General features: G+C 35.7%; 3 protein-coding genes and 1 long non-coding RNA gene across 7 annotated transcripts in view; 2 read left to right on the forward strand and 2 right to left on the reverse strand.

The window, feature by feature from the left end:
• Window positions 1-2,560, reverse strand: part of tnksb (tankyrase, TRF1-interacting ankyrin-related ADP-ribose polymerase b) — a 31,669-nt gene extending 29,109 nt beyond the window's left edge. For all 4 annotated transcript variants that reach the window (XM_039658519.2, XM_039658517.2, XM_039658518.2 and 1 more), the window contains exons 1-2: window positions 2,019-2,560; window positions 885-1,109 (exon numbers count right to left, since the gene is read on the reverse strand). In XM_039658519.2, coding sequence (XP_039514453.2) covers window positions 885-1,109; window positions 2,019-2,517 — 724 coding nt within the window. In that variant the 5' untranslated portion in view covers window positions 2,518-2,560. The remainder of the gene's footprint in view (window positions 1-884; window positions 1,110-2,018) is intronic.
• A 749-nt stretch (window positions 2,561-3,309) lies between these two features.
• On the forward strand, window positions 3,310-4,413 carry LOC148981770 (uncharacterized). The gene is made up of 4 exons (XR_016168200.1): window positions 3,310-3,548; window positions 3,659-3,713; window positions 4,020-4,074; window positions 4,177-4,413. It is a non-coding gene; the product is annotated as an uncharacterized LOC148981770 (long non-coding RNA).
• A 1,233-nt stretch (window positions 4,414-5,646) lies between these two features.
• Window positions 5,647-24,750, reverse strand: agpat9l (1-acylglycerol-3-phosphate O-acyltransferase 9, like). The gene is made up of 14 exons (XM_039658520.2): window positions 24,542-24,750; window positions 22,441-22,612; window positions 22,020-22,202; window positions 20,589-20,655; window positions 15,662-15,956; window positions 14,808-14,882; window positions 14,282-14,371; window positions 13,226-13,319; window positions 10,800-10,915; window positions 8,584-8,639; window positions 8,385-8,470; window positions 7,734-7,862; window positions 7,536-7,615; window positions 5,647-6,089 (listed from the first exon to the last, which is right to left on the reverse strand). Exons 3-14 carry the CDS (start codon window positions 22,161-22,163, stop codon window positions 5,990-5,992), a joined length of 1,332 nt encoding a protein of 443 aa, XP_039514454.2. The 5' UTR covers window positions 22,164-22,202; window positions 22,441-22,612; window positions 24,542-24,750; the 3' UTR covers window positions 5,647-5,989.
• The window catches only part of adamts12 (ADAM metallopeptidase with thrombospondin type 1 motif, 12), a 44,344-nt gene continuing 42,251 nt past the window's right edge, over window positions 23,933-26,025 (forward strand). The window contains exons 1-2 of the mRNA XM_089130590.1: window positions 23,933-24,358; window positions 25,437-25,552. Of these exons, the coding sequence (XP_088986716.1) occupies window positions 25,441-25,552 (112 nt within the window). The 5' untranslated portion in view covers window positions 23,933-24,358; window positions 25,437-25,440. The remainder of the gene's footprint in view (window positions 24,359-25,436; window positions 25,553-26,025) is intronic.

Raw genomic sequence — 26,025 nt, forward strand, 5'->3', positions numbered from 1 at the left:
CTTAGGCCATCAATGTGTACTTACATTTACGAGTCATTAAATCATGTTTAATTTGGACTTCTCTGTGCATGCTCTTTGAGGTGGTGACCATAGACCTCCATTATATGACTGACAGACAAGAACGGTTTGACCTAAAAATATCGAAATTGAAAATACTGTGGAAACAAAGACACCTACATCTTGGATGCCCTTGAGGTAAGCTAAAACATACCAAAAATTAATTTTAAAGTGGACTATCCCTTTAAGGCATTACCTTATATGAACTAACAATGTGCAGTATACAATTTACAGCGTTTGTTAATCTTTTTTAATAAAAAGACAATTTTCATTGTTTCATGTTAGTTCACAGTTTGCACAGTTTACAGTACATTAACTAATACTTCGAAAATCCTGATATTATCGATTTCTAATATCATATCAAACCGGATCAGCCAGAAAAATATATAATATTGACCAATATATTGTCTAACGGTCACTCTCCACACTTTGCAAATAACTTCAAAGACACAGTACACAACCTATTCATTGTGCAACTAATGCAAACATCAAAGATCCTGTCAGTTTTTCTCACTGAGAGTGCCATCTCAGCACTGAGGTATTCAGTCAGACACTATGACATCAGGCCGCGGGAGACAACAACATTACTATCACAACACAGCAATACTGCAGCATGCTGGAACGCAACATCAGCTGGAACAGCTCTATAGACGACTGCTCAACTCCACACAATGTTGACAGGGGCTCATTACTAGACAACTCAGTCATTGCCTATCAGGCATCGGTGACCATAAGAATGGGTTATTATTAGAGCTTTTTTAATGATCAGTATTGGCCTGATTAGACTATAATTGAAAACATATGATTTCTCATATTAATATCCGTACCAATGCACACGTCTATTTTGCCCTTGATGGCGGCCTCGTGCAGAGGGGTGTAGTTCCAGTTGTCTCGAGCGTTGGGGTCCGCGCCGCTACACAGCAGGAGGCTGACCACCTCAGCGTGCCCGAACGAGCAGGCGTTGTGGAGGGGGATCAGACCACCGTCGTCGCGGGAATGGACATTCGCTCCGGTCTGCAGGAGATGCTCGACCACGTCCTTTCTGCCAAAGCCTGTCAAACATCACAAATGACAATCAGTTTAAAATCCATTGAAATGGAACGAGTCTATTGAAAAGATCTTAGGTTAAAAATGATACATTTTTATGACTGTGAATGTGTGTTGTTTAGATGCAGAAACTCTCTTAAATTATAGTTCACCCAAAAATGAGTGAACTACAATTTTCATGACATTTCATTCAAACCATTTTGATTTTCTTCATTAAAAAAAACAGATAGAATTTAGAAGAATGTTAATGATACTGAGAAAAGGCGAACTACTGCATTATTTGTATCTTAAATAACTAGCTGTCATTTGTTAGTCAAATTAAATGGTCCTGCAGAGCAAAATATATTTTTATAAGTGCAAATAATCCATACTAATTGAGAGACTATTATGGAAATGGATCAATGCAGAGATCATGAAAACTGCCTGTTTATGCTTACTAATGTGGAAAATATCTCATTATATTAGTAAGTCTGTCAACAAGGTTCTTTTTAAAAAAACAAGTCTTTTTTTTCTTCATAATGGAAATTATAACACATTAAATAGATATTTAATTTCATAGACTACGTCATTTTCTTTCAAGACTGCACAATTACATGTCCAAGTCACCAAAAATCATATTTTACACATGCAGATTTGCTTCAAATGATACATTATGCAAGATTACACCATGACATCGTGAGTAGTCAATATACAGTAACGTTACTATAATTTTTTTACAGAAAACAGCGCGCGCACTCTCTAAATATATATTATATAACGTTACTACTATTGACAAATCTCATATTTCTATACAACCTGATTATTGTGGAGCCAAAGACAACAAATGTGACGTGTTGTTGTTTTATAAGGTCAAGAAACAAAGCAAGATTCTTGAATACACATTATATGTAACGTTAGCAAATATAAATATTGACCTGCAGCGAAATGCAGAGGGGTTGATTTTCGTCCGGCCATGTCTTTGGCGTTCACATTCACCGAGTCCACCAGCCTCTTCACCCGCGACACATCTCCGTTCCGACAGGCCTCAAATAGCTCTCTGAACGCTCCGCCAGCCCCGCACACTCCTTCCCCGGGACTGGTCGCTCCCGAGCCGGGGCTCTGGCTGCCTGCGGTGGCGCTTGAACTAATGCTGCTGCAGCTGGAGCTCGCGGGTGCTGTCGACGCTGCGGCGGCTACTGCTGTTACTGGGGAGGGCCGGTCCGGGGAAGAGGCGGAGGAGGAGGAGGCCGCTGCGGACTCCATCGTCGCTCCGTCGCATTCCGCTGCGACAGTAGATGAGGGGCTCAACAAACTCGTCGATTCGGGAATAATCGCGGACGGGGGTTCGGGAGGGGGGGACGCGATCAAGGCGTTCCGCGGAGACGGCTGCAGGCTGCTTTGTTGGTGCTGCGAGGATCGACGGGACACCGCCATTTTCCCCCCGAAGCTCCGTCTGTCAACAATAACAGCTGGAGCCGCTGCGCTTCCGCTCAGTGCGAGGAGGCTTCCGGTTGGAGACACTTCTGATGCACTGCTGTTAAATGCCTTCATTACTTTTACTACACAGTCAAATTAATTATAATCATAATTAATATTAAAGTATCTATCTATCTATCTATCTATCTATCTATCTATCTATCTATCTATCTATCTATCTATCTATCTATCTATCTATCTATCTATCTATCTATATGTATGTCAATAATAACCCTGAGGGGGATTTAATTTACAGTAATTTTGTAATATCCATCCATCCATCCATCCATCCATCCATCCATCCATCCATCCATCCATCCATCCATCCATCTATCTATCTATCTATCTATCTATCTATCTATCTATCTATCTATCTATCTATCTATCTATCTATCTATCTATCTATCTATCTATCTATCTATCTATCTATCTATCTATCTGTCTGTCTGTCTGTCTGTATGTCTATCTATCTATCATTAATAACCCTGATGGGGATTTAATTTACAGTAATGTTGTAATAAATGACTATCTATCTATACTATCTATCAGTTTATCAAACTATCTATCCATCCATCCATCCACCCATCTATCATTTCCTTTAAACTAGGTGTCTGACAAATGGTTGTGGAAAATAAAAACAATGTTCCTCTCAAACTTTTGCCTCAGTGTGAGATGATCTTCTGCCTTTAGTCACACTTTGTGGACATTCAAACGGTTCTGTTATATGGGGCCCTGTTACTATGGAAACTACAACAAAAACCATCTGTTGCACTAAAACAAGGACCAGCAGGTTGTTTTAACAATTTATATATTTATATATATTGCATTTTACCAATTTATATATTAGTTCAGGGCCAGCTTGTGTGCTGTGGGCTGGTTGGTCTTGGTGTAAACGAATATAGTGTATTGTATTGTGTTGCTGGAGAGATGCCCCATTCCCCTCGTGCCACAGATGCGAATGGTGGGAAGCAAGATTCCTATTTGAAGGAGTGAGTTCAGCTTATACACACTTTTTTTTAACGCATTAACCATTTTTTTCATTATAAATAAATTTGTCAGACTAGACTGGTTCTGTAAACAAAATTCTGCCCATTCACAGGTATTACAAAAGCCTTCCTGAAGAAAAAAGATTGATGCTGGAGAAGTCTTTGATGGTACGTTACCAATATTAAAGAAATACTTCAGACAAAAGATATTATTCTGTTATCATTTGAATTGAATGATGAGGACTGAAGCTGTTACGTGCCAATATGAGTCGTTTGAGTTACTTTTATTAAAGTCTTTTCATTTTTGGAGCTCGACAGCCTCAGTCTCTCCTCATATGGACACTTGGGAAAATAAATCATACAGATTAGGGAGAGTAAATTAACTGATGACAGGGTTTTTAGTTTTGGATTCATATATTTTGATAATGTGTGTGTGTGTTGTGCAATTATAATGACCATGTCTTCCTCACCCAGAATGCAGTTAATGACCAAGCACCAGCGAAGGGGCATGTGGGTGGTTCCACACAAGGTAAGATATTAAAAACATATTGAGATTCAGCTAAATGAAACAAAAATGTATCCTAAACTGATCAGATGTTTGTAATGTTGATGTATTTTTCTGTTTGTGTAGTTCCTGATCCACAAAAAGGAGCTAAACACAAGAATGAGGCAGATGCTAAAGATGAGCCTTCGTCCAAAAAATCCTCCACATGCATTGTGTTATAATAACATCACTGGTAATCTTTTGCCAGTCATAATCATTTCAGTGCATTAAACTTGCTGGGAAATGCATATGTACATGCCATATGTTGTATTAGCAGTATTATTTTTTATTTCTTAAATACTGTTTATTTTTTTTCCCTGAATATTTTCCTCTATTTAATAAGACTTTTTTTTACAATGATGAAATTAAATCTGCATTACTGGTAAATTTTCCATTGCATTAACCAACATGATTCATCATCATTTCATAAGTGCAGGTTTGACAATAATTATTATGCATGAAAAATTCTGTCTAAATTTATATTTCATTTCCAATCAAGACTGAATGAGTGTTTTAAAGTTACATTCTGTGTGCAACAAGGGGGCAGGACTAGCAGATTCAATGCAACCACAGTATATACAAAGAAATATGATGCTTTGTTGTCATTGTATTTGACTGCTCGCACAGAGAAAGTGAGACAAATAAGAGCAAATGGAGCAGATCAGTGTCATAAAACACAGCCAGACACCAACACCTATAAGTTGTGAAAGAGAACTAAATTCAGGATCGCGTACACCATTATGCGTCCTGATCAATGTGACTGGCTATCAAGATAAATAAATCACTTATGTAAAGTTAATTAGTTGCATTTGGTTATCCGTATCGGAAATTTGCAAACAATTTTTATAGAAACTATGTATAGGCTCAACCTACTAAATTATTAATTGATTAACTATTAAATTCATTTGGATTAAACCGAACGAGTAGAGATGCAAATCAAAAGTTTATTGTAAGAGGAGAGCTTTATGAATAAATGAGACACTTAGTGAAAAGGATACTTTGTGATTATATTTTGTGTATTATATCAACACAATTGAAAATATGTTGAAATTTAATTGCATTTATACGATTTTTCGAACAGCAGGAGGCGCTGTCTCGAAAAAACGAGGGGCCTGAGAAAGCGGGACTCTGGGTGGGGACTGTAGATGCAGGCTCTGATTCTACAGCTTCATAATATTGATTGCCAAAGCAATTGATAGAAACTACAATTATGAGTAATATTTTCTCAAGTATACATAGATGTGATTTACCTGATCACAAGCAGGAAAAAAAAATCACATTTTGTTTTTTGAGTTTTTGAGGAATTTCCATGAATTTTATTGTAATTTTTGATGCTCATATATGTATTTAAAAAGAAACTTTTTACAAAGATTGCTCTCACAAAGAACAACATCTAACAAATGAAATCATTTACAGCTGAGCATAACTAGAATGTTTTTAATTATATAATAAAAATCTATTTCACAAATTACCACCAATCTGACCTTTAGTTCCAGCATGACTGTGGAGCCCCCAGCAAATAATCATGATAGTAGACATATCTGACAAGAACAAAACTTAGAAAAAGCACAAAAGTTTATTTGAGAAATAAATTAGCATACACTGAACTGAATATTAACCCCAATCATGCATGCATTTACAATTTTATCCTTTTTACATATTTTACACAAAAAGCTTTTTCACCCAAATAAAACTCATGACACTGGGATCTATAGGATTTGCAATAAAAAAATGTATTTCCATTTATTTTTTAAACTTAATTTATTAACATATTTAAACTGTATTATAGCAGCAGTATAAAAGTCCCTCCTGTTCGTTTATCAACAAGTCACATATTTCCAGTGATTGGTGACTGAGAATATGAAGCCCTTTGTTCATTGGTGTGTGTGTGTGTGTGTGTTCAGTCACTGCTGTCATCGCCCACCACCATGTGGCTGTACTTCTTCTGCTGTTGTTCCTTGAGCTCATCCTTCACCTTTGCCCTCTTCAGACCGCCATCCCTGTGACACACACAGTCATAAACCTTTACAGAGGACCTATTATGGTTTTTTATGTTTTATTTTGACATTTTTAACTTCCTTGAGTGTGTAATGTTGCCGTTTGAGCATGAAAAAAGTTGTTCTCTATTTCAGTGTCACTGTTTCCTGAAGTTTACTTCAAGAAACAAAAACACATTGTGTTTTTAGAAAGGATAGGCTTCATAGGGACAGGAACTAAAGATAGCATTACAGACAGACTGGAAAGAGAGGTGCTGCAAGAATGTAAATATTGTATTTTGAACATTCAAGCATGAAAAGCTATATAGTAGACTACAAAATTAAGGCTTAAAGACAGAATATAGCTTATTTAACTTATATTAACCCTCAGGTGCTCTTCGTTTCGGAGTCACACTTGTTATCCTCCCGGTCAAAAGTGACCAGACACCTAAAATTTAAATTTCCTCCATCCCAGTAAAACCAATGCAATTTATTTTTGTTCTATAATATTTATTCTTTGTAATTTAGTATTTTGAGTTGAATTTATTAATAAAATGAAGAAAATTAGCACCATCTGGTTACAGTATAGAGAAAAAGCGTAGAAACATGGTGTAACCACTAGATGGCATGTACAGCTCTCTATGGAGAAGCATGTGAATTCCCCAGATGTTTATGAACACATTTTTTGTTGTTTTTTGGTGGATTTGAATATATTGTTGAAACAATCTCAAAAACGATTTTTTTATTAAGAAAATATAAATAAATAAATAAAAATTTGTGAATTTTTGTGTTTTTGTCAATTTCCCATTCATTTCCTATGGGGGTCATTTTTGACCAAAGACCACAAGTGTGACTATTTTTTTAAGACCACTTAGCATGCTCAGATCATGACCTTAATTTTTTTGTGTGTTCACATACATAATGCCATAAAAGTCACGAAGTTTCGTAACATTCCGATGAAGCTGTGATTTTTTAAAATTCAAAACATACTTTTTGGAATCAAAATGTATTGGTGTGTATGTGTATAAAAGTGTGTTTGTATGTGTGTGTGTGTGTGGGTGGGTTTGTCGGTTTTGCACTCTAGATGTTGTAGAGTGTCACCCCTTTCCTGCGGTGTACTTTTTTTTTTTTTTAGAATTGTGGCCGATTTGTAGATTGCACTTATAAAAATTCAGAGAATTTTTTGTTTATTGTCAATTTCCCATTCATTTCCTATGGGGTCATTTTTGACCAAAGACCACAAGTGTGACTATTTTTTTAAGACCACTTAGCATGCTCAGATCATGACCTTAATTTTTTTGTGTGTTCACATACATAATGCCTTAAAAGTCAGCAAGTTTCATAACATTCCGATGAAGCTGTGATTTTTAGAAATTCAAAACAGAACATTTTTCGGTCAGAAATGACGAAGAGCACCTGAGGGATAAATTCATTTAGGAAGGTTAGCTGAAGAAAAACTCATTTACACACCAGGCCAAGTCCACTAAACCTCCCTGTTGTGCAATGGTTGATTTCACCCTGTTGGCAAACTGCACAGCATCCTCCCCTTCCTGTGCACACAGGAAATGAGTCAGTGAGGACGTGTAATCAATCACATCAGCAATAGCAATAATGCTGCAGCTCACTACTGATGACAGCTACTGTATAATTTTCTGCTCGATCTCTCACCTGCTGTGTCATTGGAGGCAGATACCAGACGTTGCACACTATCGCCCAGCTCGTCATCATCCGCAGCAAATAGCTCACCATGCTATATTTGCTGCTGTTCCAAAATGCATCTCCAAACTGAGGGTCGTACTATATATAACACACACAGACGTCACACTAGGCCAATACACAAACACACACTGTGAAGATTATTGCAACATGAGACCAAAACACAATACTCTGTTGGAATTAAAACTGCATACGACCAATTTATTTTAAATTGTATGTGAAACAGTAGGTGTTAACTATTTGTATTAATTATGATACAGGATTTTTTTAATATATGAAATGATACAGATCAAAAAGTATGCATAAATTATATATATTTATATGTGTGTGCCATTAAATATTAAGCCAAAATTTCTCATTTTAATTTAGCTTAACTTGATGTAGTAAAAATAAAATAAACATTAAAATAGACATTTAAAAAAATAATGTCAAAATCATTCAACAAAATTACTATTAAAATGATACTGTAACATATATAAAAATAATTCAAAATATGAATTAAAACTATAATAAAATCTCAATAATCCTAAAATAACATTATATGACCCCATAATTCCCTTTATAATGGGTAATGTGCATAAAAGACAAGTACTGATGTGTTACCTTTATAGCCACGGGGTAAATAGGTCCTCCAATTTCAAAACTTCCCTTCTTAAACATCATTACTGATGTATTATTGATGCACGTTCCTGCAGGTGCAAACATTAGACTTCAACCTTGAGAAGCTTGAGAAACAAACAGGACCTGCAATCCGACTGAAACTGTATCTCAAGTGTGTTCCTCACTGTCGGTATGCACTTACCCTCAGGGAAGATGAGGATTGGCAGCTTTGTTTTGACATTTACGTGATCTTTTAACCTGTGAAGGATGAGAAAACAAGAAAGATGAGCAGGACTTTATGTGAACAGAGACAATATGAGGAGGGGACAGGATACTCATGGAAATATGCATGGAAATTTGATAAATAAAAGAAGACGTAACAAGACAGATGTAAGAAATGAAGTCATGCCTTTGAATTATTTTCTAATAGATACATACATCAATTATCTATAAATATTCAATCATATTTCATTATTATCCCTATAAGAATTTGATTTAATTATTATTTAACCCTACAGAAAGATAATGTCATTATCTCAAATATAATGTTATTATATTAATCTTTAGATCACATTTGATATAGATTACATTTACAAGCAGAATTTTACTGATATTAATAAAAAATAAGTGAGGGAAGAATTCTGTATTTTCTCAACCAAAAAAAAAAAATGTATTTGTGAAAATGTATTTTCTTTTTTATTCTAGGTTCAAATGTAATGGTGATGAAAGGCAAACGTCTGGTATTTAGAAAACATTTCTTTTGAATATTGAATATGAAATAATTTCAATATGAATATTATATTTTATAATAATATAATAAACATTATTATTATTAATAAATGTTAAATATTACAAATAATATTATAATAAATAATTTCTAATCATTTTATATAACCAGCCTTAATAAGAAATCTTATTTTTCGATACATGTGTAGAATTCCTGTCTCTGAAAACAGGATTACAAGCTTTAGCCCACAGTGATTTTAGCTCTGTTAGGTATACATCTAGACTGTGGAGACATTGGCGCTCCTGTTTGTATATTGCAAATGAAAGTTAATGAACTTTGTATTTTATATTTATTTATAGCTTCGTTGTAACTGTTGTTATGTTATTTTGTACTATGGACCTTTCTTTTTGGGTCCTGAATAAAGTAAAGTAATTCATATTCAATATAAATATTAGCTGGTTATGTAAAATGATTAGAAATTAATTACATATCGACTTGATGGGTAGTGTATTGTATAGATAGGTAGTGTAACCTACTGTTTTGTTCCTGCTTACCCTAGTATCCAAACAATATTTTTTTTTTTTAAATCATGCCCTCATTTGGTTGTATGGAAGGGGGTATTAAAATATAAAATATAGTTAGTCCAAATAATTTTGGAAATTCTCATTCAAGAAACTGGAGCTGCACTGACACGACTGTAAAAAAGCTGCCTGGGGCGCCACTGAAATGGCCACGGACTGGACTTAAAAATGGCCTTATCTTGAACCAGACTGACAACAAACCCCAATGAGATCATTGTGCATGAAATAATATTAAATTGTTGCCTACATTAGATACTATTATGTATGAAAATATACAGGGGTTGGACAATGAAACTGAAACACTGGCCAATGTTGGAGGTTTCACATCTATATGCCTGGCGGCCAATCTTCAGAGTGAAGCACGGGTGGATCAGTGATGGTTTGAGCTCCAATATCATGACAATCCTGATTGTATTTGATGGACACGACACTGCCGAGGACTACCAAACCCTTCTGGAGGATCATGAGCACCTGATGCTCATGATCCTGCACCAACACACACAGCAAGACTTGTGACAGAAGGGTTTGATGAAGATGAAAGTGACGTTGAACATCTCCCATGGTCTGCACAGTCACCAGATCTGAATATTATTGAGGTGTTTTGGAGGAGCGAGTCCACCAGCATCATATAGTGACCTGGACACTGTTCTGGAAGAGGAACGGCTCATAATCCCTCTGGTCACTGTGAAGGACTTCTATCTGTCAATTGGTGCTGTATTTGGATGCAAAATGAGGCCCTCACCATTCTAACAAATTATTGTGTTGTAAAACCAGGTGTTTCAGTTTCATTGTCCAACCCCTGTATTTGTGTGCCTGTAATTTCCAATACCGCTCGAGTCGTCAATGCATGTCAGAACACTGCGTGTTTTTAAAGAAACGTGTTTCTGTTGTGCTGTGAGGCACATAGCAGCTGACTCAGAGAGACATGACCCAGCATGAACAGGGAGGGAGTATGTAGAGAAATATCTGCATTCGTTTATGCACAACATGCAGTTGTACGAAGAGGAAAGATAAAAATGAAATAGACGCAGAAAGTTTGAAAATCATAAAAAAAAGTTTGGTGCTTTGAACTTGATTAACAATAATAGAACATTGTTATTGTTGTTTTACCTTTGTGTCACCAGGTGGCGGTCTTTCATCTGCGCTCTCTCAAACCAGATGTGAGGGCAAGATCGCTCCATAGCTCGCTGGACAACTCCCATTAAACCACCATGAACCTGCCCTACCTGTTAGAGAAGGAGAAGAGTCACAATATTTCACATTTGGAACAAAGTGCTAATCATGCAGAGAATTAATTTCTATGTGACTAAAGCGGCGGTTCTATAATGATTTTGGTGACACACACACACAAGAAAAACTTTGAATAATGAAAAAATGAATGAATTAATTTAGCTGACACTGACAAATGAAACAAACACAGTAGCCCACAATATTAACAATTATGTTATTATTGAAAAACATTAATCTTCTGTATTTTCTTCATATATATATATATGAAGAGTTCAGATGCAAAAGCCTCTAAGTGCCATTTGAAATTTTCTTCTAAAATGATCATTTTTATCAAGCTTGTATATTTAAGTTCAGTAATTTCACTTAAATGGCAATGAAGATTACCTATTAATTGCCATTTAAGTGAAATTACTGAACTTAAATATACAAGTTTGATAAAAATCATCATTAAAGAAGAAAATTTCAAATGGCATTTAGAGGCATTTGCATCTGAACTCTTCATATATATATATATATATATACACACACAATACCGGTCAAAAGTTTTAGATCGGTAAGATTTTTTATGTTTTAAGTCTCTTCTGCTCACCAAGGCTGCAATTATTTGATAAAAAATACAAAAAAAAACAGTAATATTGTGAAATATTATTACAATTTAAAACAGCGGTTTTCTATGTGAATATATAGTGAAGTGTAATTTATTCCTGTGATCAAAGCTGAATTTTCAGCATCATTACTCCAGTCTTCAGTGTCACATGATCCTAGAGAAATTATTAGAATATGATCCTCAAGAAACATCTATGATTTATTATCCATGTTGAATACAGTTTTTTATATTATTATTTCAGGATTATTTGATGAATAGAAAGTTCAAAAGAACAGAATTGATCTGAAACGGAAAGCTTTTGTAACATTAATCACTACCATTCAAAACTTTGGTGTCAGTAAGAATTTATTTTTTATTTTTGGGGGAAAGAATTTAGAAAATACTTTTATTCATCAAGGATGAGTTAAATTGATCAAAAGTAACAGTAAAAGACATTTACAATGTTAGAAAATATTATTTTTTATATAAATGCTGTTCTTTATATTCATCATAGAATTTTGGGGGGAAAATGGTACACGACTGTGTTCAACATTGAAAATAATAATTTATGTTTTTTGAGCATACAATCGGCATATTAGAATGATTTCTGAAGGATCATGCGACACTGAAAACTGATGTGTAATCAGCAACAGTAATGATGCTGAAAATTCAGCTTTAAAATTACATTTTAAAATATATTAAAATAGAAAACAGTCATTTTAAATTGTCATAATATTTCACAATATTACTGTTTGTCATTTTTTTTTTCATCAAATAAAGCAGCCTTGGCGAGCAGAAGAGACTTCATTTAAAAACATAAAAAATCTTACTGATCTAAAACTTTTGACCGGTAGTATATATATATATATATATATATATATATATATATATAAAAGTCACCTCTATTTATTTAGCGCTTTATCCAAGACAGATTTGGTTCATAGCGATAAACAGGAAAATAATGAATGATTATGCAAATTACATCAAATATTCATATGATGAATAACGAAAAATCATTTTTACTGGATAAATATTTTTTGTTAAAAATTAAATGCAGAACAAAACATTTGAAGTATTCTAAAATGGCTTCCACAATTTCTTAAAAATAAATAAGTTTATACTGGCTAATTTTGCCAAAAGTATTTGTGTGCCTCCAAACATGGTTTTGGATTGGTGACTCTGTCAATGTACCGTTTGCATAATGTAAAAAGCAGATTCATATATTCATACAAGTCATATACACTCAAAATTTGACCCCATTCATATTCCCCATGCAGATATAACTGCAGGCCTGACCGCTATATGCCAAAAAAAAGAGTGGAAGATCGGTTCTTGCATGCATTGTAAACACAGACAAAAAAAAGATATTATTTAAGACGTGTTAATGGTGACACTTTACAATAAGGTTCATTAGTTAACATTAGTAAATGCATTAACTAACATGAACTTACGATAAGCAATGCATTAGTAACAGTGTTTATTAATCTTTGTTAATGTTAGTTAATACAAATACAGCTGTTTATTGTGCGTTCATGTTAGTTCACAGTCCATTAACTAATGTTAACTAATACAACCTTTGATTTTAATAACGTATTAGTAAATCTTGGAATTAATATTAACTAAGATTAATAAATGCTGAAGACGTATTGTTTACATATTGTACATGTTAACTAATGAACCTTATTGTAAAGTGTTACCGTGTTAATTCTGTCTCACTCACCATGGCGTAACAGCCGTCATTAGCCAGAATAACGACATCAATTGGCGAAGTGTGATTAGCTACACAAATGCCTCCTCTCTTAGGTCTGTTCTGTCTGAAAAAACAGAATTAGGATTACACAGACTCATTTAATTTACACAATTTTGACACATTTGATACAGATGTTCGTCAACTAGGTCCTGGTGGGCATTATGGGCTTAAAAAAGCTATTTTCTTCACTGACAGCCAGTGTCAGCAAGTAGTCATTGTACTTTTACAAAATATAAATAGGCAAGCGACATAAAAACAACTCAGTGTCATCTGCAAGGAGTTCAAAGAGAGTGATCAGCCACAGCTTACGTTCTTACGTCAGCAGCGTCACTGAACACGGACCCACAACAGAACCGGAAGACAATATAATGCTGTTTAAAGTCGTAGTTTTTGCTTTTTTTGGACCAAAATGTATTTTCGATGCTTCAAAACATTGTAACTAACCCACTGATGTCACACGGACTACTTTGATGATGTCTTTATTTCCTTTCTGGACGAGGACAGTATACCGTACATACATTTTCAATAGAGGGAAAGAAAGCTGTCGGACTAAATCTAAAATATCCTAAACTGTGTTCCGAAGATGAACGGAGGTCTTACGGGCTTGGAACGACATTAGGGCGAGTCATTAATGACATCATTTTCATTTTTGGGTGAACTAACCCTTTAAGTTGCTGGCTGCAATTCACTTAACAGCCACCGGTGTCGCTAATAACAAGGGTTTCTGAATTCTAAATACAGCCCATTTAAATGTATCATTTTTAATGCAGTGGCGTATCAATCTTCTATTAATCGGACCTCTTCAAGTGCTACGAATTCGCAGGTCAGAGTTTACCAAAATTGAACATTGGAACGCAACGAAATGAGAAACATCTTCGCATGAGCTTGCGTTTTCTCGTCTCTAGAGTGTATGAATGGAAGTCAATGGAACGAAAAGAACAGAGCCACAGTGTCACTGTACAAGTCTAAACCATATAATAGTTCCTTGATTAGACTGGTTGTCATCAAATGTAGCCTTGAACTCACTTGTTGTGGTAGTGAATAGTAGCTGAAAGGCCTCTTGCACAGATCCTGTAGCACATCACGTGGACTAGTTCACTCAACCAACCCTTCACTCTGAAACAACAAAGGTTTGTAATGAATAGAATCAGGATTAAATAACACTTTAATGGACACGCATTAAAATGTCTATGGATAAAGGAGCTCAACAAGCGTTTTATTATGAGATGCCCATTGTTAAAACCGTGCATTTTTCATCATTCTGCATAGAAATTTGTCATTTACATGGAAATAAACACATTTGCTAAATAAACATCCAAGTGGAGTTGAGAAATATTCTTTTTAACTGGTTGTTGGTCTAGCAAATTTAGACATCTGATCATAAATTGTGTGGTTAAGAAGCCTAGTGGAGACCAGCACACCCTTATCTCATGTTGGAGACACCAGAGCCCAAAACATAATATAATACTGATCTCTTCAACATTAACTTGATTAAGTGCAATCATGAATAATTCACACATTTAAAAGACTGATAACATAACCAAAGCATTACCTGAAGTTAGGGAGGAATCCCACCATTGTTGTGCCAATTACCAACCAGCTTAACCCTATAGCTGCCAGTGTAATCCTGAGACAATAACAGAAGAGCAGATCAGATCACTACATGTAACATCTAGAGTGAAAAACAGACACACCCACCAACACACACACACACACATACAAACACACTCTTATACACATACACACCAATACATTTTGATTACAAAAAGTATGTTTTGAAATTTTAAAAATCACAGCTTCATCGCAATGTTACGAAACTTTGTGACTTTTATGGCATTATGTATTTGAACACACAAAAAAATTGAGGTCATGATCTGAGCATGCTAAGTGGTCTTAAAAAAAATAGTCACACTTGTGGTCTTTGGTCAAAAATGACCCCCATAGGAAATGAATGGGAAATTGTAAAAAAATGGAGAAAAAAAATTGTGAATTTTTGTTTGTCAATTTGTTTATAAGAAATAGTTTTTGAGATTGTTTCAACTATATAGTCAAATCCACCACCGACAACAACAAAAAATGTTTTCATAAACAGCTGGGGAATTCACATGCCTCTCCATAGAGAGATGTACATGCCATCTAGTAAAAATAAACCATAAATATTGCATAAATATTAATAAATTCAATTAAATTGTCTCAAAATACTAAATTAAAAAGAATAAATATTATAGAACAAAAATAAATTGCATTGGTTTTACTGGGATGGAGAAAGTTTCATTTTTAGGTGTCCAGTCACTTTTGACCGGGAAGATAAGTGTGACTCCGAAACGAAGAGCACCTGAGGGTTAAATCCCAAACTTTTGAACACTAATGAACTAGAAATAAATGATTACTGAATTGGTACACTACCGTAGAGGAAGCAATATGCAGTATCTCACAACCACGCCAACCCCCCACAGTACAGAGAGCCTGAGAGAGATGTACTGGAAGTTGTTGTTGGTCCTGGTGAGGAGGTTCCAGGACACCAGCTCCTCTGAGGTGAATCTCTGCGTGACGTCGTCTTCCACTATGCTCTCGATGCCTGTCCTGGTGAAGTACAGGACGTCGCTCAGAGTGAAGTCTCCGCGCTCGGACGACTTCGGCCTGTTCCGACGTAACTCCTCAATCTCCTGCTCCAAAGAGGAATTTTCTCGCTGAATCAAACCTGAGTCACACAGACAAAAGTCCTGGTTAACTTTATAATGAAATGTTCAACAATGGCTGACTGTTTTTATTCGGTCAAAATGTAATATTTTGAAATATTATTATTACAACTGGTTTTAATTTTAATATATTTTAAAATGTAATTTATTAATTTTCAGCATCATTACTCCAGTCTTCAGTGTGACATGATCCTTCAGAAATCATTTACTATGCCGATTTGGTGAACAATAAACTTTTCTTATTAGTATCAATACTGAAAACAGTTGTGCTGCTAAATATTTTTGGTGGAAACCGTGAGACATTTTTTTATTTAGATGCATAGAAACATTATAAATGTCTTTACTGTTTGTGTCTGTTCACTTTCCTTATATGGAAAATAACAACGTGAGCATCCCTTTTTTTCTATTCAAGGGAAGAAATAAAGTCACAAGCATTTGTCGCAAAATGAGTAAATTATGACAGACTACAGTGCCCATTCTGTGCAATCTTAAAGGGTTAGTTCACCCAAAAATGAAAATTCTGTCAGTATTTACTCACCCTCATTTTGTTCCAACCCGTAAGACCTTCGTTCATCTTCGGAACACAAATTAAGATATTTAAGATATTAAGATCACTCCTGCATACTAGTCCATAGGCTTCTTGAGGGACTGGCTCTTGCTGTCCCCGAAAAGTCATTAAAGACATCGTTAAAATAGTCCAAGTGACTACAGGGGCTCAATCTTAAGTTTATCAAACGACGAGAACACTTTTGTGCGCAAAAAAACAACAAAAATAACGACTTTATTTCAACTATTCGTTTCTGCGCGAGTCAGGTTACTAGTTTAATAGCGTAAGCTTCTGTTATTGTACGTCACACGCATCACACACATGACCAGCGTCGGCCAATAGTGAGCCTACGTGTGACGTAGCTCTACGCAATCACACTACGTTAACTGACTTACAGGCTCATGGAGAAGGAAGTGAATAGTTGAAATAAAGTCGTTATTTTTGTTGTTTTTTTGCGCACAAAAGTGTTCTCGTCGTTTGATAAACTTAAGATTGAGCCCCTGTAGTCACTTGGACTATTTTAACGATGTCTTTAATGACTTTTCGGGGACAGCAAGAGTCATTCCCTGAAGAAGCCTATGGACTAGTATGCAGGAGCGATCTTAATATCTTAAATATCTTAATTTGTGTTCCGAAGATGAACGAAGGTCTTACGGGGTTGGAACAACATGAGGGTGAGTAAATACTGACAGAATTTTCATTTTTGGGTGAACTAACCCTTTAAGGAACACATTCGAACAAGACACAGTCAGACGCTTTATGTAAGCAATAAGGTACGAGAGGCTGTGGAGTATCATGAATAAGTAACGACTGAAGGGCGTTGTTAGGCTCGGCGTGCGGAGTAACCCCTTCAGCCGTTACTTATAGAGTGCCGAAGTTACGACGTCACTCTGTAGGCCTAAACGCAGAAGTGAGTTAGCATTTTAGCACTACCGGTTCCCTCGCTCTAAAGTCTATGGGATTTTTGAATGGGTTTTTGCTAAATCGGCTGAAATAAGGTCTGTGGTGAACAAAGCCTCTAAATATTTTCACGTTTTGATCTATGACATAGAACACACAGTTATAACCTGCTTGTGGGTTTTTAAACTTTATTAACCCTTTGTTAAACACAGATCTTATTTTTTGCGATTTTCCAAAAGTCTATGGGGAAAATGCATTGCTTTTCGACCGAGGGAACCCATGCGCCGCTAGCTTCCGAGTTGTCCTACAAAGTGACGTCATGTTCGCCAGCGTCATATGTGACGTCACGAAATGGGCGTGGGCGCGAACTGGTTGGCAGAAAGAACCAAAACATACGCAGCAGATGTGTTCTGTCAACAAAATGATAATTCTTTGTACGAAAAAGCTAAAAGGAGATATAAGGTAAAGCTTTTATATAACCAGGGTTCATGTTCTATGCCTGATCCATATCGCCTGAGTGAGAATTGGAGCAATAGCCCTAACACATGGCCACATTCTGCGACATCTAACGTTACCTGTATCTCATCGACACGCCATCTATCTATGGAAGCTTGTTTCCGCCACTGAATAAAAAAATATAATAAATAATTGTGACTTTTTATCTCACAATTCTGACTTTTTTTCTCACAATTCTGACTTTTTTCTCACAATTGCGAGTTTATATCTCACAATTCTGACTTTATTTCTCAGAATTGCGTGATATAAAGTCGCAATTGCGAGTTATAAAGTCAGAATTGTGTGATATAAAGTCAGAATTGCGTGATATAAAGTCAGAATTGCGAGATATAAAGTCAGAATTGCGAGATATAAAGTCAGAATTGTGTGATATAAAGTCGCAATTCTGGGAAAAAAAGACAGAAGTGTGACTTTTTTTCTCACAATTGCGAGTTTACATCTCGCAATTCTGACTTTATAACACATAATTGCGAGTTTATATGTCGAAATTCTGACATCTTTTCTCAGAATTGTGAGATATAAACTCGCAATTGCGACTTATTAGGCCAATTCTAAGGGGAAAAAAAAGACTAACTTTTTTCCCCCTCAGAATAGTTTAAATCTCACATTTCTGACTTTATAACACGCAATTGCGACTTTATATCTAGCAATTCTGACTTTATAACTCGCAATTCTGACTTCATATCACGCAATTCTGACTATATCTCGCAATTCTGACTTTATATCTTGCAATTCTGACTTTATAACTCGCAATTCTGACTTCATATCTCGCAATTCTGACTTTATATCTCGCAATTCTGACTTTATATCTCGCAATTCTGACTTCATATCTCACAATTCTGACTTTATATCTCGCAATTCTGACTTTATATCTCGCAATTCTGACTTTATATCACGCAATTCTGACTTTATATCACGCAATTCTGACTTTATATCACGCAATTCTGACTTTATATCTCGCAATTGCGACTTTATATCACGCAATTCTGACTTTATATCTCACAATTCTGACTTTCCATCTCGCAATCCTGAGAAATAATGTCAGAATTGCGAGAAGTAAACTCACAATTGTGAGAAAAAATGTCGCAATTACCTTTTATATTTTTCATTCAATGGCGGAAACAAGCTTCCATATCTATCAGAGAGTGAATGAAGGCGTACAAATCTTTAGATGCCTATAAGTCATAATTACGAATATTACTTGTGTTAACTGGATAACTGGTAAATTTGTTACAACTAGAGTAAAATAGAGGTGTAATTTGTCCATGGGCTATATTTTGAATCAAAATTATCTTACCTCTGATATATAACATTGGTCAACATATACGTAAAAATGTATCAAAGAAAATACAATAATTTGCCCTTAATCTATAAGGGAGTGTACACAGATGATACACTGACTGTACAGTACCCAATCTTTGGGTTAAATTATGACTTTATAATACTAGGCGGCAAAGGGCCATTACTTTTCTGACAACCAGAGCACATGTAACGGGCGAAGATCCCATTGCCTCGAGTACCTTATTGCTTTAATAAAACGGTTACCACACAATAAAAATAATAAAGTAAAAAAATAATTTATTAGTGAAACTTTCATGAAGTAAAATCACAAACAGCGTTCCTTCCGCTAGAAAAAATAGTCCCTGACCGTGAACGGCAACAACGTTCCAGTGTGTAAAATGCATGAAAGCTCAAATCAAAACAACATAGGAACTGAAGTGTTGCGCAGTGATAAATAGAGCCGTTGGGTGAAGCGATCATAGCCGTGTTTTATCATGAATAAAGCATGTGACGTCTATTGACCAATCTCCATCAATGATTGGAACTAATCGTTTTATAAAATTGGGTATAATAAGTAACGCTATCATCAGCTGAGAGTGAAGATCAGTGAGGTATTGATAAAGAGCATTCATAAATCTAATGGAAGGTGTAACTGATAAAGACAGACTAAAGTCCATCACGAATGTGGAAGAGAGCAAGAGTACTGTAATCGTTGTGCAACACACGTGATTGTTTGAGGAGACAGATAAGCTGAGAACCCGAGAGATCTCAAAGCTCTGCTAACCTAAAAGGCATAAAAGATGTCCACTTTTACAAAAACCTCTTGACAGAAACTATTTTTCCATTGAAAGAATTGCAGAAATGCTCAATAATCCTAATAAAATGACAAGCATTCTGCTACAATGATGTCCCGTCAACAACTTTGACATCAATGTGATGTCTTTTAAATTTCAAAGTTGTTGTCATACTACATTTGAATTGGAATATAGTACCACTTTTATCTAAAAAAAGAAATAATCCTCACAACTCTGCCATTCATTTGTGCTACGTTTGTGCGGATTTGTGCTGGTTTCAGCGTTTGAGATATTGAACATTATTTTTTTAAGGGCTGTTGTGTGACGTCACTCTCCACCTCGTGTCGTCCAGATCACTCCAAAGTGATCCCGTTGGTTTGTGCCGTTAAAACAAACACTGCGACTATTTTCCTTCCGCAGATTTATCAAATATAATTCGGGAGCTGTGACGTCACTCTCCACCCCGTTTCATCATTCATCATATCATTCGCTTGTGCTCGATTTGTGCTAACACTGTATCTTTTTCCCCTCAGAAACAACAAATAAAATTCGGGAATGATGATAACCCGTGGTTTATCTTGTGTGTGTAAACTCACCATTTGATGCAGAACGTTTCAGTATTTCCTCTGCTCTACTCGCTCTTTGTATTCTGTGTGTTGCCCACTGTAAAAACACAGAGTAAAGCTTAATATATATTGCATGAGTCCAATTGCTTCTGACACTAGGCTTGCATACTTGCAACTTGCATAATAAATCACAATTCATTAAGACCAAAGGGCACTTATCACTTATTATGATACAGCACATTTCAGTTTAAGAAATATATACAGCATAATCTGATTATGCCACTGTGGTCATTCATTGGTCAACAAAATTGTTGCATTTCCCCTTGGTGAGTGTGTGCAATAGTGTACTGGTATCATGCTGGTATAATGAGTGTCATGCTGGACATCTTAAAAGCTTGTCTAAATTGTGTATAATTAATATATGCAGTTTTTGAAAAGCTCATATCAACAGAGAGAATTTGTGCTTTTGTAAAATGATTTGCCACAGCAGAACTTGACCATTTGAAGAGCTAAAGAGTGATTAAAAATGGTGACAATCATGAATTGAATGGCTTTGTAAACCGTTTACTTTCCTACGATAGAAACAAATGTAGGGCATGACACTTTATCTTTTGGGAGCTGATAGGAGGAAAATTGGGTGTTACCTATTTTTTACAGTCTATGGGTGTTACATAGTAGAATGGAGCGGTACGGCTTAACTTTCATCAGTTACAACATTCAAGACGTTATTGATATTTTCTTTGGAGTAATGTGCACATTCAATTGTTTTAAGAAAGTAAATCATGAGTTTTATGTCATTAAAAGAAAATGTGACTAGATATAGCGCTTAAAAATATACTTTCTTTATAAATTCATATAATATATATTCAAGGATATAATATACCACTAATGCATATGTCTATAAATATGTAAGTCTTACAGAGTTATGTTAGTATCATTTATATACTATTATAGCTTTTATTAATATTTTGAACTAGCTTTTATTTTTAATTTGTATCTTTCATTGTAGTAAAACAAAAAATGATTTTAGTCAAATATTTAGTCATTTTGTTATCTGATTTTTTCATTTTATGTAGTTTTTATTTGCTAAGGCAACATCTCGTTTAAGTTTTCATCTAATATTTATATTATATTACAGCTTTAATTACAATTAAAGGCATAGTTCACCCAAAAATGAAATAAAAGCCTAAATTCAATCTGTTCATCGTATAAAGTGATCGTGTCACTTCAGAAAATGTTGGATCAAACCGCTCAATTTTTATGGATTAGTTTTAGGATCTCTTTATAAAATTTTTGAAGCATCAAAGTGGTATTGAGTAGCTTTTCAAAGGGACAGAAAGCTCTCAGATTTCATTTGTTCTGATAATTGTTCTGAGGGTGAGTAATGACAGAGTTTTAATTTTTGGGTGAACTATCCCTTTAACAAAAAATGATTTTTCTGGTCTGGTTTTTCTTACGCACCTCTAAGGATTTGATAAGGAGCTTCATGTAGGTCTCTGTGATACCTAGAGAGATGCCAAACATGGCAGGGAGCATTATCAGGACCACCACACAGGTGAACCAGATCCTCAGCACAGGGAAAAACACAGCCCAAAACCCCTCCATGACCACACGGAATACACCACTTCACTGTACACTACAACACTGGGAGGAAAATCAAATGAAATGCATTCATTGCATAAAAGTAATGTTTCTTTAAAATAAGCACAAACATTTATGATTGAAACAGACTTCTGATGATGTGATATAGCCCTGGAAGTCTTAAAAATCTGTTTCTCTCTTTTAAGTCAGTCAAAGCAACATGGAGTTTAAGCCATAAAGCAATATAACACAAACCAGTCAGATTAGCTTTTGTTTTCTCAGTGAATTAAGCTAAACTCACCAGGTTTCTTGAATTCAGCAGCTCTACAGAGAATGCCCCTCGATGTCATACTCCTCTGACCCTTAGCATGATGGCGACTGTAACCTGAGGTGTTTAAAAGTCCGTTTCAGGAACTTCTGCAGCCTTTACTCAGAGTGATTGGGAAATAGCAATGCTGGAAGACATCCTAGACCTGTAAAATGTAGAACAAAGTTCAAGAGCAACAATAGAAAAAGGCGCCATCTTGTGAAAATAATGTGTAGTGCATTTAAACACTGAGATGGGTTAAAAAACACTTATAGGGACAGGACCTTTTCTCAACATCAAAAGGTTAGCAGCATATATTAATATGTTTTAACATATAATAAGTGGATTTAACATGCATTTAGCAGACACTTTTTAATCAACTTACAATAGAATATAGCCATATTTGTGACTAAACCAACAATATTTGTAGTGAAAAAATCTTTATATTTATATACTTTATATACAATTTAGTATAAAGACCTTAGCCAATGAACCATTATCTTTTTATTACCTTAGAATGAGCCATTTCTATCTACATCGTCCCCTTAAATGCGCTGACATGTTTCTACAGTTAGCCCCGAAAGGACAAACGCGTTTCGTTATTATGGTGTTCTTTGTGCAAGTAAGCTAGCTAAGGTCAGCGAATAAAACACTGACATAATGATGAACAGGTAACAATAATATTCGCAATAATATATAGTTTTACCGAATAATAAAGTAAACCTAATTTCTTAATTTATCTTTGTAAAGAAACCTCATTGTTTAACTGGCGACGACACCGTAACTTTGGTTGGTTGCAATTCGCAACCTCACCACTAGATGCCGCTAAAACCACACACTGCACCTTTAACTATTAATTAATAAATTATAATAATGAAGCAATAATAATGCGTCTCTGTTTTTCATTTTTTCAGTATTTTAAAACTTACTGTCTAAATAATATTTTAAATCCCAAATTTCCAAATTGTAAGAGAACAACATTTTACGGGATGCAGCTACTAGTCACCTTATATGACCATTTTAATCGCATTTTTGCAGCTAGTGGGATGGGATAAATTCTGAAACAACAGAGCAATTTTGGCTGGGGTGTGATAGCATGTGTGATCCATATGGATATGCAGGCCTAATCTTCTCTAAAGTTAGACAGTCTGTAATTAAATAACCATATCAAGAAGATGAGACAAAGGAACTAGCCCAAAATAGTTTTGTTTCCCTAAAAGGATATGCTTTAAAACAGGAGAAAGAAATTTTGCCTTTGAATATAAGTTCAGTTTAAGTCAAAACTGTTAATGTGTAACGTTACCAAATTTACAAATTTAAATTTACCACATGAGCAAAATGTGACTTATCCCGTTGCTCAAACAGCACAGCAATGCTAGAGTTTTTTTTAAACTGTCACAGTGACAGTCACTCTGGATTACTTGATTCTAATTGGTCAATAGTGCCATCCAGCGGTCAGATATTTTCTAATATTGATGGAAACCGGGAACACGGTATACCGCTTGTACGGGTAGCTGAAATAACACAAAACAAGGGTGACTCAAAAAAGTACTCAGAGGACTTCAGTGTTACATTACTGTAATATTTTTAGCGCTTTTTTTACACTCTACACGGCCGTTCACACAGGACCCTTCATTTTATTGTTTTTTTTTATGTAAACAGTTTTTTTTTTCATCCAATGCAGATCATGCACGAGTCGGAACAGACTACAAAACATATTGGGCTCATTTTAATTCTACACAGAATGCTATATTTTATAGAGATGTGGAGGAGATTAGGAGGAGAAGCGTTTAGAAACTACGAGAAAATGCAGCTTTATTTTCACCGACGTCACGTTCTGGGCAGTAACCCGGATGAGCGGCCATTATGGAGGCACTCGGATGTAAACAACAGCATGGACTGCACTGTTTATGTAACGTACTACTGAACACATTGTTACACTAAAAAAACCGTGGTATGTGCGAAATCATATAACAGAGAAGGACTTATCAAGCAGGAGAGAGCAATATTTTGACAAACTAAAGTTAATATTCTACGTACGTTCAGATTGTCAGCCCCAAAAAAGCACATGAAATCCGTTTCAAGCTAACGTTACACCCATAGCTTGATGCTGTGCCTCTCTCAACCACAAACGCCTTCTTTCATCAGTTTTTTGCACTCCTCTCTTTAACTTTGGACAGTCTATAGAACTCGAAAGGTATTTTCCCGATGCGACCAATCAGTACAGACCAAAACTCGACCATTTTTCAGCAGAAATAATCAGCCAAATTTTCGAGTCCGTTCACGTTTATGTGCTGTGCCTCCAAAATGGCCGACTTCCGGATTGATGACGTGTCGTGAAAAAAGGGGAGGAGCTCTTCGGGTCTTTACTTTTAGCGTTTGCGACTGCTAGAGACGGCGAGCGCACTCAGCGCAGCGTTAAACACGTCTCCATTGTTTACATCTTTAGGCCTATTTGTTGCGGTAGCTTTAATTCTCTATACGTATACAATTATTTAAAACTTAAAATCAAATCAATATTTTATATCACCGAATTTGGTGAGCAGCCCATGGAGTAACCGAGATTATGTACAGTCAGCTGGTCATTATCGTAAAATAAACCATGAGCAATAATGACCAAATGACCGTACATGATTACGTAAGACACGTGCCAAATTCTGGGTTGCACCAAGATTTTTTATGGATAAGCAACTTCAAAAAAATATTTGAAAAATAAAAAGTTATGTAGTAGGCTATACAGCTCCCTTCACTCCTGCAGCGCGTTGTCCTGTGGCGATCTCCTCTCCTCCTGCGCGTGGAAACAGGAGGAAAGTCAGTCACGGGAATCTCTCCTCCCACTCCACATCATATATTCCTTCATTCTCTGTTCACTTTTCTGCTCCCAGAGCTCTCCTGCTTTCACCAGAAACTCCCCTCAGGACTGACTTTCACCAATTCTTCGGCTTCAATGCCGCAGAGCGTTTATTTACTCTTTTAATTTTGCGTTGCAGAAACATGCCAAGTCGGGTCAGCGTCGCGATTTTGCGGTTTAATTGTGTTTTCTTTCTGGCTGCGAGCCACGTCAAGAGCTCTGAACCGGACTACCTCTTTCCAGACACAGAACAAGGTTTGTGTTTTTATGCATAAGAATTATACAGTTGTTTTCAAGCATGTTTTACTTAGGCTACAGCTTGTGGGCTGTTTTATTTAAAGGAGCAGCTGTAAGTCCTTATGACATGTCAAGTGGTTCACTGAGGCGAGTGGTCAGCTGCTGCAAAGTCCATATTTCTTTTTATGGAGATCTGAACTTTACATAATCTCATTCTATAAAAGCACATTTAGGCCCAACCCTTTTATGTATGAATGATTCAGTCAGTAAGGACTTTTTTTTCTTCTTGTATACAAGGATGTTGTATAGCTGTATTTGGAGAAACTTGCACATCTGTTCATTGCAGTAAAGGGTACTTGGTAGGCCTTCATCAACTCTTTCATCAGTCATTTTGACTGTTTTATGATGTCTGACATGAAGAGGAGAGTGATGTAGAATTATGGGTAAGGATCAGAGGTAATCATTCATTGTGGTTTGGATGACGCCACTCT

Source organism: Pimephales promelas, chromosome 4, assembly GCF_988280905.1.
Source record: "Pimephales promelas chromosome 4, fPimPro1.hap1.1, whole genome shotgun sequence".
Lineage (NCBI taxonomy): Eukaryota > Metazoa > Chordata > Actinopteri > Cypriniformes > Leuciscidae > Pimephales > Pimephales promelas.

Bases quoted from the DNA above. Each gene is read 5' to 3' on its own strand.
- agpat9l (XM_039658520.2), bottom strand. From the start codon at position 22,163: ATGGAGGGGTTTTGGGCTGTGTTTTTCCCTGTGCTGAGGATCTGGTTC. The intron at 14,372-14,807 runs GTAATGCTTTGG...TTGTTGTTTCAG, and splicing joins GGATTCCTCCCTAACTTCAG to AGTGAAGGGTTGGTTGAGTG. The intron at 7,616-7,733 runs GTGAGAGATCGA...CTGTGTGCACAG, and splicing joins TGCCTCCAATGACACAGCAG to GAAGGGGAGGATGCTGTGCA.